The 13,431-nt window shown below is 39.7% G+C and overlaps 1 protein-coding gene across 2 annotated transcripts in view; it reads right to left on the reverse strand.

Moving 5' to 3' along the window:
* Positions 1–13,431, reverse strand: part of WDFY3 (WD repeat and FYVE domain containing 3) — a 183,338-nt gene that overhangs the window by 126,587 nt on the left and 43,320 nt on the right. For both annotated transcript variants that reach the window (XM_050710491.1, XM_035539517.2), the window contains exon 3: positions 5,297–5,507. In XM_050710491.1, the coding sequence (XP_050566448.1) occupies positions 5,297–5,476 (180 nt within the window). In that variant the 5' untranslated portion in view covers positions 5,477–5,507. The remainder of the gene's footprint in view (positions 1–5,296; positions 5,508–13,431) is intronic.

Consider the following 13,431-nt stretch of genomic DNA (forward strand, 5'->3'; position numbering starts at 1 on the left):
GACTAAATCATTTACTGAATCACATTTAACAGAGAGAAATTAGTTACCTCTATGGTATTGCGCTAAGTTATAGAATGTGATGTGATCTTGAAAAGAATTGGATAGTTGTCGAGGTAATTCACTTCTCATGCAAGACAGCACGCAAAAAGGAGTCTCTGCTCACCTGAGGTAGTCCTCTCACTAAAATGGTCTCGGTAAATGATGTTAGACATTATCATGATGTTAGATATTAATTATTGAAAGAAACATGCAATCCAAATTCAGTTATTAACACTTGTATCATTGCTGAAAAAGAATAGCCTCCTGAGCACCTGAATAACCTCAACACTTCTGTCTGCTAACTTTTTTTCCCCTTTGTGGCTAATTGCATATCCTGCAGGAGCATCACTGATAAGCCAGGATGTGTACTGGATAACAATTTTTTTAAAATAAACTTTTTTTATTAATACGTTATTCATACCTCTCAGAAAAGGAATGCAATCTACAACAGTAGATTAGGACTCATAAACTGCTTCACCCTGTCCTCCTCTTTCTCTGCACCATCCAGTGCTACTGTTGCAGCTGTGCTGCTGACACACTTGATAGAGGTCACTTAGTCTAAAGACCTCCAGGAACATACACAACATTAGAGCCAACAGGGAAGCAAGGTAACTGCATCACTGAATTACTTTGGAACCACCAAATTACTGAAACAAAATTGTAAGAAGCTAGAAGATAGAATGACCTTTGTCTAAATTTTACTTCTTACTCTCTTCTTTAGTGTTAGTTGCTCTGGCACATTATTGAGCAGACAAAAATATTTTTCCTGCCTACTTGCATTTCAAAGCCATGTTGAAACAGAGCCAGAAACATAAAAATAAACAGTCGCTTTCCTCACTGTAAAAATAGTTTTCACCAGAAACCAAAGTGTTTCTCACTCAGGAAAATTCAATTGGCATTATCAATGAAAAAGGCCAATGGGAGCCCAGAGGCTAGAGGTAGATGGCTGTTTCAGGCCAAGAAACCTACTGCTCACTGCAATTACAGAGGAAGCAACATTCCCCATGGAGGCAATCCACAGAGTTCCTGTACCTTTCACAAGACTTGCTTGTATAGGCTATGAGAAGTGCAGAGACCCCAAGGCATGCATGTTCACTGCTATAACCTAGCCAAGACTAGCCAGACTGGAGCATGCGTCGGCTGCTATCAGTTTCTCTTCCAAGCTCTCATACTCAGACCACAGAAACAGGCGCTTATAGGCCCATGACCTACCCTAAGCTTCACTAGGTAGTCAGCAGATCACAGGAAAAGCACAGAGCTCACAGTTGCACTGAAGCATCTGCACTGTATATTGGTATAGTCTTTGATTAAAGGCAGTAAAAACACAGAATAGGATATGAAGCATTTTACCAGTGAGTCATCTTTTTAACCACCAAAAGCATGGTTCTTCGAAGAAAAACTAAACTGTTTACCTTATTCAGAGGCCACTTATTCTACATTAGAATACATAGCCTCTCCATTCTTCTGTCCATTTTTTTCATGTACTGCAAAAGCTTTAGTACAACACTGGTACCGCAATGTATGACACTGCCAAGCTGCTTCCGAGAACATTGTTCACATGCATGCAGAACTCCAAAAGGAGTCTTCTGAATACTCAAATAGAGAACAACAGAAGACAAGTATTTTCTGAATTATGTACTCATTTAGTTTTTCATTGTTTGGTGATTTGACATCTCACAAGCCTTCCTGAAGAATGAGAAATCGAACTATGTACCCATTCATAAACAGAACTAGCAAGCATGTTTGAGACATACTGTATCTATAAACAGAAGAGTGATCTAGCTCCTCTGGATTTACTGATTAATAATCCTCAAAATAATCAGATAGAACTGTATTCCACACAAACCTTCAACCTTCTCTGCCAAATAAATAAGTAGATAGACACACAGACAGATAAAGCAAGCTTAGATGGCAAGGAAAAAAAAGCATCGAAAACTCCAGGACAATATGGATATTTAATTAGCTGCCTGCTGCTGGCCATTTGGATGCCTATAGGAAGCACATGAACTTTGGTCACCCTAACACTCTACTACATTCAGTAAAAATCAGCATCATAGACTCAGCTTAAGGTAATAACACAAGAAGTACTCCATCTCACTTAAACCTATTAGAAGAAAATGGATCACTACTAAGCAAAGTAACTGAGGGATTCAGGCGCTGAATTCAAATCAACTTATTAACTGTTAACTTTAAATGTTTGCAGCTAAGGAATATCTTTGAGAAACAAGAATGTTTTAAGAAAGCAATGTCTGGCAACGTTTTACTGTTTCCTTTCAACACAAGTGGGTCTCACAGGAAAGCCATCTCAGAATTTAGTGTGAATCAATGCTTACCAGCTCTTCCACTAAACATGTTATTATCTAAGACTTGTGAGAGAAAGAAATATTTCTCCCCTTCTGCTGCTTTTTCCCGATCAACTTCAGAGCTTGCCTTAACGTGTCTTGTGAGTAGCTAGGCTAGCAGGATCATTCCAACACAATTCATACCACAGACAGCTGACACTCCACAAAACACGAGGCTATATAAGCCAAGAAAGCCACCACAGATCTGATGTGTAAGTCTCAAAAGAAGAAGGTAGCATTAACTAGGAACCTAAAACAGGAAACCTGGAAACTGGAAGTCAAAATACACAATGACATTGCAATTCCTCAACCTCTTGAACACAAGAAGACAACTAAGCATTTGTACGAAAGGCAAGGAAAAAACACCCAAGTAATAGGGACAGATGAAATTTGACTGACCAAGAGAAATCATTTTTGTTTGTGCTACACTAACTGTTCACAACTGATTATGGTTATCAGTGAATGTAGAGTAAGGGAGTGATTGAGCACAAATATATGAGCTTCCACCATCACGCCAAACTAAGATTCAGAATTTACGTTAGTTGGAAAATGAAGTGACAATGTCTGATGAGCTTATATTTGTGCCAAGAAGGACAGCTCCTAGAAGGTCAGAGATTAAAAATAGTGAGAGTTTGAGGATGGTGTTTAAGTTAAAGCTAGGATCCAAAAGCAACATATTCCTACAGAGGAACACACATCTTCAGCATGAAGTTCACCTGAGGCAAGAAGGGAACAACAGGCTGTCTAGGATTTAGAGAACTAAGAGCCCATCAACAAAATTTGGTGATGTAAACAGTGGAGGACAGGCACAGGTAATTTGGGGAAGGAAAAACTATGAAAAAACAGGGGTAAAACGGGACCTGGGGGAAAAGATTAACCAGAATGTCCTCCTACAGATCAGAACAGCAGAAGCCATCAAAGAAATCTAAATGGTATCTGAGACTAGTTAGGCAAGAGCTGATTTTGAGTAGAAATAAGACTTGCAGGTAATGATTTCTTTTTTATCCAGAATGCTTGATAACAAAGCTGAATGACCAACAGTGAGCAAGAACAAACAGTACGAAGACATAAGACAACTGTAATTAAGATTCAACAGGGTCAAGAAGAGGGACAAAGAATTTCAACAAACCCAGAAACTGGTATTAAGGGTAGAAAAAAAGTGTAGTAATACAGAACAAATTAAAAACTTAACTTGTTTTCATCTCAAGTCTAATCAACGTCTAAGGAAAGATTGCTCTGCACTATTTGTGCTGGCTTGCTGCACTAGTTTCCCACAAACCCAGCTCTATCACCCATTGTGATTTCTACAACTAAAGTGCTACAGAAACTTCAACTAATTGCTACCGGGGCAAGGAAAGAACACCACCTGCACCCGAAGATTACCACAGAGCACTGCAGCGCATACAGCGGGTATGCTCCTTTTCAGAATTATCAGCCACCTGTAACCACCAGATGGAGAATTCCCAGTATAACAGCGTCCAAGTAGCATTCATGTTCTCAAGCCAAGAGCCTTAACTCCACAGTGATAATTTGTAAAAAAAAAAAAAAAAAAAAAAAAAAAACCACACACAAAGTAAAAAAAAGTCCATGACTAAAGGGCATATAAGCCAAGCAGATAAATTAAGGAGAAAGCAGGCAAATCGAGCTTACTTCTTTCTCCCTGACAAGCACAACAGGTTACCAGCAGAACCAGGAATAAGACCTTAGGGCAACAGAATGACATTTAGGGGATTTATTCACTGTATCATGCTGTCTAGTAGTCTGAAAATCCTATTAGTACTATGCCTTAACTAGAATTGCTTTTTCTACACAACTTGTAAACGGTTCAATGTGCTACACCACCAAAAGCCATACGTTCAACAGAACGTAAACCTTGGAAAAGAAAGCTGAATTGGTTTCCCAGGCAAGTTTTTGCCTTTATCCATGATCCCAGTTCTCCACAGTAGCATATACAACCACAACGTCATCATACAAGAGGAGCTTGAGAAGCAAGCGTTCAGGTCACAGCAGGAAAAAAAAGAAATCTATGTTCATATATTTACTGCTCTTTCAAGAGCCTAAAACCACCACTGAAGTTGTTATGCTCACTGAAGTGGCAGAGCAACTGAGTGATATAATGTGTCAAGAAGATTTAGCTCCCATTAATGCCAGTGCGAGTGGCCACAGCCCTGCCTCCAAACAATTTCTCAGTGCATGAGCACTAGGGGGTAGTGAAAAATGAATGTCAATGTTCATGCAGCTATTACTTCTCCCCTGAAAATCCCCCTTGCTCAAGTACAGCAAATCAGCCTCCACATGTAGGGAAAAGGCTACAAGGACAATCAGAATAGAGAATTTATCACGAGAGGAGATAAAAATTGTTCAGCTTGCATAGACTAGCAAAACCAAGTCTGACATTATGAGATTATTATTATTATTAAGATATTATGATTGTTATCTCTAAATATGTATCAGTGCAATAAATGTCAAGAAGGGGAAAGAGTTATTTAGAGTCAAGGACAGTGTTGGCACACAAACAAATGGGTATAAACTTGCTACAAGTAACTTCAGGATGGAAATCACAGCTAAAAGAGGAGAAAAGACTGCAGCAGCAGACAACTTCAACCTGAAAAAGGTCTCACGGGGTACTCTGTTCTCCACAGCCAAGAAATGACTATCAAAACTGCAAGCTCTGCAGAAAAACGCTCTGACAGTCTACATCTTACTGTGGATTTCATCTCAGAAAAGTGAAAATAGAAGGAAATATCCTTTGATGGGTTCATCCACTTGCACAACACTACATGAAGAAAAGGTGAACCAAGTTACAGGATGCCAACAGTAACTTCTACTATGCTAGAACTGAAGGTCTTGGGAATACAAAATAAGAGCAGTCAGTTCCAATAAAGCAAACACCTCTCACAGGTTCTCTAGCTTACCCTGTTGAACACTGGCAACATCATGTACAGTTTTTCCTCCTGTTCTTTCTGGGTCATATGCCGTGGAGGATGACAAAGCTCTGTGAAGAGGCGGCGCAGATGCATTAACCCCAGCGCGTTATCCTGGGGGCTACACTCCTCCTGCCGAGGCCGGCCCATGATCCTCTTCACCATATTCATTTTGACTGACTTGTGGAAACTCCCTTGTATCCTGTTCAGAAAGGAAAACAAACTCGCTTAGCACAGCAGATTCAGACATAGCTCCATCAAAGCCTTTAAGCAAATAGCATCCCCTCAGTACAAAGTACCATGCTGAAGGTAACACTGTTAGATAATTCTATATGCTAGGAATCGATTAGTGTGTGCCTAGAAGATTTCAAGCTGACAAATTCCAACAGGAAAATGTCCAAGACTCTTCAGTGCAAAGCACAATTGATTGCTCTTAAAACATGGCAAAATGCTTTGGTACAGTTTATTAGAATCACTTCTGTGATTCTTTGATGCTCATTCCACAACATTTATGGAAACATTATCTAGATATTGCAAAGTACTCAAAATAACTCTAAAAATTAGTCTCATTTCTGTACTTCTAAATGTAATAGAACAAGACATTCCAACACTCTTGGATATCAGTTGTATCGATACAAACACATGCTTCATTTTTTGCCCCAGCTTCTGCACAGTAAATAGACACAGCTGTCCTATGGAACTATCGTTGATCTCACAGCTCAGCTGTCTGGTTTGCAGGAAAACTCCTGTCTTCTCACTCCTGGAGCACAAGCAGCTTGTTTTGAAACATCCCACTGATATAACGTAGCATCTCTATGTAACCCTGTACCATTCTTCAAAACAACAGGGACTGAGTCTTCTGAATGTGAGACTGAAGACTGCAAACAAGGAACTCAGAAAAGAATTGAGAGGTTCAGAGCAGGTAAATGGACAGACTTGTATGTATCCCACTGGGCACTGCGGCAAAAGGGCCTATTGCCACACTTAGATTCAAGTAAGGGAAGGAGTAAAGGAGAATAGGAAGAAAGTTTCATGACCATACATTAAATTATGGAGACCAACAATGAAAGGCTCAAGGGAATTATAGCATCTACCTCTTGACGCTTAAAGACCATTGAAAACTGAAGAAGGTCAATAAGAGCTATAAAAATTATTCAAGGGTAGAAAATGCCATATGGTGAGAAATGTCAAGAACTTGATCTACTGAAATTATCGAAAAGAGAGTTTACTTTGAAGGGTCAATTATGAAAAGGAGAAGTGATGACAGCAGAGGTACTGTGATTAGAGTAGTGGAGGGAAAAGACCAATTACTAAAGAACTATTAAACTCAGAGATCAAGTCATAAGAAGAGAGAGCAGTTGGAAAAAAAGCCAGGAAAAAAAAACCAATTACAAACAAAGATAGCGCTTTTAATACTCAGGATAATTAATCACTGATAAGAAGTATTAACAAAAAGAAATAAATTATTTCTCTAAACCCAGATGAAATACCCTTCTGCAATGTGTTCATAAAACAGTGTTTTACTCAAAGGAAAAACATAAAATAAACAAATCAAGAACTGACGACAAACATTGTACTACAAAACAAAATACAGCTTAGGAAACACTAAAAAAAAAGTTAAACTTCTCTAATATTCAAGCCACCAACCATCAGCCCATGCTGGAAATGTGCATTGACTTTTCCCATTTCAAGAGAAATGAGATGGAGCTGGCTGTCGTACTGTATTATCCCTATGAAATAGTACAATTAACAGGCTTCGGGTCAGGAAGATTCACGCAATTAAAAATGAGGAAACCAAAACTTTTCCTAAATTCCTCAATCAATGGATACCTTACACTGAAATTGGTGGTGCCTTAATCATTAGGCTGTCTAGTCGAAGGAACCTGGTGGAGCGGCTAATCCTGTAATCTTTGAACCCTTCTGCCTGCTCGTGTTGCGTCCCTCAGAGACCAGCTCACATCCTTCTCCCTGTCAGGGTCTGTCCCCAAAACCGGACACCCTGGATGTAACAGGCACAAACAGGAGGAGGACAGGAGTTCGTTCTCAGGAGCAGCAGCTCTCTACAGCATCCCCTCTCCATCCTGACGGCATCTTCCAGCAAGCCTGGTGCTGTACAGCCATACTCTTCACTACACGGCCCCAACGAGTTCCCCAAGCAGATGCTCTGCTCGCAGAGAGCCATTGAGTTTGACAGTCTGGCTGTCAAGTCTTTGACTTCCTTACCCATGAGTAACAAGTTGAAGCTAATTTTGAAAGAACAAACCAAAAAAGCAGAGGCTTCATCACTCAGCATCACATTAATGGGCAGATGGTTTAATCAGGAGGATTTGAAACAGTTCAACCCACTATACAGATCTTTTGTCACTCGAGCTAAAATACTATTGCATGTACATAGCATCATGCTCTCTGTGGGCCAAAATAAGAAACCTGATCAGCAGATTTCTAATATGCACAGAAAACACAACAATAAAAGTACTGTTCTTGTAAACCACCTGTTTTCTCCCAATGCTAGAAAACTCTTCCGTGAGGAGAAATCAAGTGTGCAGTAACACCCCAGCCTGAGAATACTTGAACCTTCATTTTCTGCCATTGGCTGTGAGATGGCAGCATGTTTTCACACGAGCAAAGCAGGACTGACACATCTGAGAAGCTCTCATGTAAGCCCATTCATGATGTTCTTCACTTTTCTCTTTTAAATGTATATGGGAATCGTACAAGATGAGCTCATGACGGTCTCAAGAAGCTTCACTCGAGTTAATGCAAGAGATACCTTGTATCATTCAAAATAGTTTTTCAGTGTTTTCTACTGTTAGCAGAAACTGTTGGACAAGCAGTAGACTAGTAGGCTACATAAGCCATCAACGACTTCCAAAGCATGAAGACCGACACTGTAAGAAAACCAGTACACACAGATATGCAGGATCATGAACAGGAGCCAGTGTATGATAATGTACGGGTACCACTATTAGAGCTATCAAAACATTTGTGAAGGAACAAAGTAGACAAAAGCTGCATGAGATGCAGACTTATTTTCACAGTAGTTACTACAGGTCCCAGCTACGCATCTAGTTTGTCCTGGTTTCAGGTAGGACAGAGTTAATTTTCCTCCTAGTAGCTGGCAGGGTGCTATGTTTTGGATTAGGATGAGAAGAGCGCTGATAACATGCTGATGTTTTAATTGTTGTAGAGCAATGCTTACACCAAGCCAAGGACTTTTCAGCTTCTCGCTCTGTCCTGCTAGCGAGCAGGCTGGGGGTGCAGCAGGAGCTGGGAGGGGACAGACCCAGGACAGCTGACCCAAACTGGCCAAAGGGGTATTCCATACCATCTGACGTCATGCTGAACAATATATAGGGGTGGCTAGCCGGGGTGGGGGCGCGGCTGCTCGGGGATAGGCTGGGCATCGGTCAACGGGTGGTGAGCAATTGCATTGTGCATCACTTATTTTGTACACATTATTACTATTATTATTATTATTATTATTATTATTATTATTTTTCCTGTCTTAATAAACTGTCGTTATCTCAACTCACAGGCTTCACTTTCCCGTTTCTCTCCCCCATCCCGGAGAGGGAGGGGGGAGGGTGAGCGAACGGCTGTGTGGTGTTTGGCTGCCAGCCGGGCTAAACCACAACATAGTTCCAAAAGGGTGTTATTTAAATAAGCAGCTAGGTAATTATCTGCTTTGTAATTACAGTCACAAACGTTTCTCCAAGCTTTATAGTGGTATTACATCAGTAGCTTGAAAGCATAACAGAAATCAATTGATTTCTTTATAGATTATAATGGGAGGCCCACATAAATTCACATGATCTATCTCGAGGAGGAGAAGCTGAAGATAAGTCTTGCTGCCAACCATCACAGAAATCCATTATGATCCGTCATTTCCATACCTATTATTTCCCTCCACGCTCCACCTGCTACTCCTTTCCTCATTTTAAGGTTGCCTACCAGCACAGTTGATATTAACGTTCCGAAGATGAATACATACACTGTTACATACACTATTAAAAATGACCTTTTTTGGCCTTTGAAAGAAACAGTGAAGAGGTGTTATAGGCTTGGTACACATTCATTCTTTCCCTAGAAACTAAATTGGAATAATAAACCTTCTTTACATCAAAAAACACTAGCAAGAGGGGAAATAAGGAACAGAACTACTTCCCCCTTCTCCGCCCCCCAGACCAAGTTAGGACACCACAAGGAAAATAATGCACAAGAAAACTGTGTTGTTGATAAGGGGGTCATCAACTCTCCCCAAGTGGCCTGGACTGGCATGCATTCACCTGATGCCTGCAAAACAGGACTTGGCACAAAGCCAGAGTGCCAACCCAGTAATAAACATGCTCATTCCTTCACTAAGCTTCTCTCTTGTTAATCAACTAGTCATGTGATTACAAGAGCAACTTTTTTATTGAGAAATCCTCCTAAAAGAAAAACACCCTCAAACCCTGCTCCAGTTTTTTATATTGTAAAGTATAAAACTTTTTTTATACTGTAAAGTATTATTAATTAAGGAACAGTTCAGGCACGGATTTGCAAGAACACACTATCATTTCAGGATTTGTTGTTTCTTTTTTTTCCCCTTTGTACTTAAGTATTTTAAAATGTACCTCCTGCAACATTATGTTATCATGAGAAAGTTGACATTTATGTAAAAGAGCATATTAGGTGCTGAGTCCAACCTGAGGAAACACTGTTCTTTTTCTGCAGGTGAAAGAGATCATTTCAGTTCATGGGTAGTGACCAAACTAGAGAATTAAATGCAGTTTTCTGTTCCCTGAAGGAAGCTCAGATGAGTATTTAAAGATACAATTCCTTTGTTACTTGCAACATTAAAAACGCTATTTTTATAGCCAGTCCAGCCTTTATGCCTTGACATCGCTGAACACAAAAATTCTCAGCACTTCAACAGACACCATGAAGAACTTGATACAACTGGTCAGTAAGAAAGACAGATACTAAACACAGACTATCAATGCTCTTTCTGGGTCCATTTCCCACAAATTATTAATGATAATGATACATAATAGCAAGTGCTGAGAGAATAGATTTCCTGTGGTTTGTACCCTCTTGAAGGTTAATGTTTTATGTTCACTGTAAATAACAGTGATACTTCTGACCTAGCCTGCAGGGATGGGGGAAAGCTGTCTCACTAAGAATAAAAATGCATGGTTATTAGTCTGGTGGTTTTTGCTTTCTTGTTTGTTTGTTTTAGCATTATTTTAAATGAAAATTAAATTTAGTTGTGTTTTTATACCTCATTTTGTTCTAATAAGAAAGTCAAGTACTCTTTTTTTCCCTGCATAGAGCAGAAGAAAAAAAGCACATTTTTTTCCTCCTCTTCCATGAGACACAAGTGCAAGCTTATGCCCAGGAAGACTGCCTTATCACTGTGTATTCTTGTTCTTAATTAATAAACACAAACACCAAATGAATTCCAGAAATTTAATAAACTATTTCCAAGCTACAAACTTTTTGTTCACCACCCCAAAACATAAATCCTCATTGAGCAAAGTATTAAATGTTACCGCAGCTGAAAACACCGTATGGTTCTGACTCCACACCACAGCTCTGTTTGCCTCAGTTGTCTTTGCTGCTATTTCTGCACATGAACGTCAGGATCTGAAGTGCAGACCCACTACCCATTTCAACACTGTGACTTCAGAAACTTCTTCATCTTGGTTTGAATTGCAAGAGGGCTGGACCACCATTACCTAACCTGAGAGATGAGTGAAGCACACTCAGAGGCAAGGGATGTAATGAAAACATGGGATGTTGATGGACATCTGGGGATGACAAATAAAACTCCTTGTTTCATAAAGGAGGAAGGGCATGAAAGGCCATCCTACACAGAGCAAGAAGAGAGCATGCATGAGCAAGTAAGCATGCGTGCTTTCCTTCCCTAACAGGAGCACAACTGTAACATGAGCCTAACAAAAGGAACCTGGCTTGGGCTGGATGCTGATACGCTTACAGCTGACTTCCTACTCTCGGATCTGTAACCAGCATAGGCACAATTCTTAGTGCTGCTGCTTCTCCAACAAGCTTCTAACAAGACTTAGGACGCCTGTTTTTCTTCTCAGTAATGAATTAATAATCAGGCTAAAGGATTGCAAAAGCCCACTGAACAAACTGCTGCTAAGTTCATACACAGGCTGCTTAGACTAACAACACATCATTTAGCATGTCTTCCTTTGCACTGTTTACTCTACATCCTTTTCAACTCAAATGAAATATCATTTTTCACTTCCTCCTGAACTACCACACCTGCCTCCAAGAGAAAAGGAACTTACTCAGCTATAGTGAACACTTGAATAGGTGCATCCAATATTGGTTTAAAAATGGTTTTTGAAAAAGGTCAGGAACATAGCACAAGTAATTGTCACATTTCAGAAGCCAAATGGCACATAATAAATAGTACATCAACAAGCAAAAAGAGGTACAGAAAAATCTCATCTTCGAGGCATTTTCGACAGACACAGTCTCTCATCTCTTCACAAAACAAGACCAAGAAATACAGCCAAGCTCTAAGACTACCTGAAATCGTCATGTAACTGCCAGGTCCTACACAGTTTCATTTGCAAATTTCAGAGTGAAGTCTCTAAGCAGTTTATCTGCATGTAACACCAGATTTGATTGCCATGATCAGTTAGGATTTGCTAGCCATGAAGGAAGCCTGAAATTCCATGCCACAAGCTGGTTGCTCTAGGGCATTTCCTAAGGAAAAAAATGGAAAAAAGTTTTTAAACCATTTATGGATTTTTTTATTATTTTTTTTTTAAAAAAAACACCACGATTGCCACTGCAGGGCCGAGGACCAAATGAAACTCCACACATCTAAGAGAAGCCTGTCTGCTTTAGGAGATGAGGAATGGTTACTCCAAGAAAAAAAAAAAATCATTAACACTAGTCATCGATTATAATAAAGATCAAAGTATGGGCTCTGTACAGGTATTATCCTTACAGGAGAGACCAGTGTTAGCATGTTCAGTTGGCCCACTGACATCCAGGCTCGATGAAGCTGCTTGCCCATGCTTGTGCAAAGACTCCTGTGGCACTTTTTCCACTCCTCTGACCTTCGGGTTACAGTACAGTCTCAGGAAGGAAAGCCAACCCTGGCTTAGTTCAACCAAGTCAGAACTAGTGCCCTGTGCAGAAGTCCTCAGGCCCTTCAAGGAGAGCAAAGGACATTGTTTGAGAAAGAAACTTAGTAACTGAAGCAACAGAAATCTATACAACACAAAAATCCTGGCAGGCAGAGCAAGTGCAAGCTGGCAGGAGCACAGGCACAAAAGATAATGACAAAAATAGATGTTTCTCTACTGCCACTTCCTTTTTGGAACACTCATTTAATATTAAAATCATTCCAAATAAGGTAAAGTTTCAGGCTAAAAGAGTAAAAACTTATGTTTTCAGTCATCTCGTATGGGCAGATGATTAATGCAGATAGCTTCTGGAAACTAGAATTTATCAGATTGGTGTTAGCAATTAGTGTTGATCCCCAGCCACACCAGCTTGATGGCAAGACAAAATAAAAACAATCTTGAATTATACTACGAACCTCTGTACTGCCTCTGTAGTTTCTCATCTACAGGTGAGAAACTCTGGAAAAGCAACTACTGAAACAACATTCTGGTTGTGAGTCTATGCTCAAGGAATTGAAACATCTCAGAAACATTGGCATCTCAGCTAAAAAAAAAAACAATCTGAACTGGAGGAATGAATAGATTGTTCAGTATCAGGACATGACACCTAAAGCATATAAAACAATGACTAAACTGCTTAAATTAGTAATGCATACTATTAGTGCTCCCATTAAGAAGATAGCCAGTGGTGATAAACTCAAAGCTATGCAGTGTCAGGGAAAGTGTACTAAATATTATAATAATCAGTATATTATAATGATCAGTAACAACTGCTAAAAAAATAAAACTAACACTGAATGGACTATTTGTTTCCTCAATATTTTTGGAGGGCAAGTTTTAATTAATGAGCTCTCTCCACATTCCATAGTAAAATACCTTGAGCATCTTTGAACGCTTGTTTCTTCTGTTTTGTTTTCCAAAGCAGTGAATAAACTGATTTGCATTAACTGGACAAACAGAATGCCAGTTACAGCCTGT

The sequence above is a fragment of the Cygnus atratus genome, chromosome 4 (assembly GCF_013377495.2).
Source record: "Cygnus atratus isolate AKBS03 ecotype Queensland, Australia chromosome 4, CAtr_DNAZoo_HiC_assembly, whole genome shotgun sequence".
Classification (NCBI taxonomy): Eukaryota; Metazoa; Chordata; class Aves; order Anseriformes; family Anatidae; genus Cygnus; species Cygnus atratus.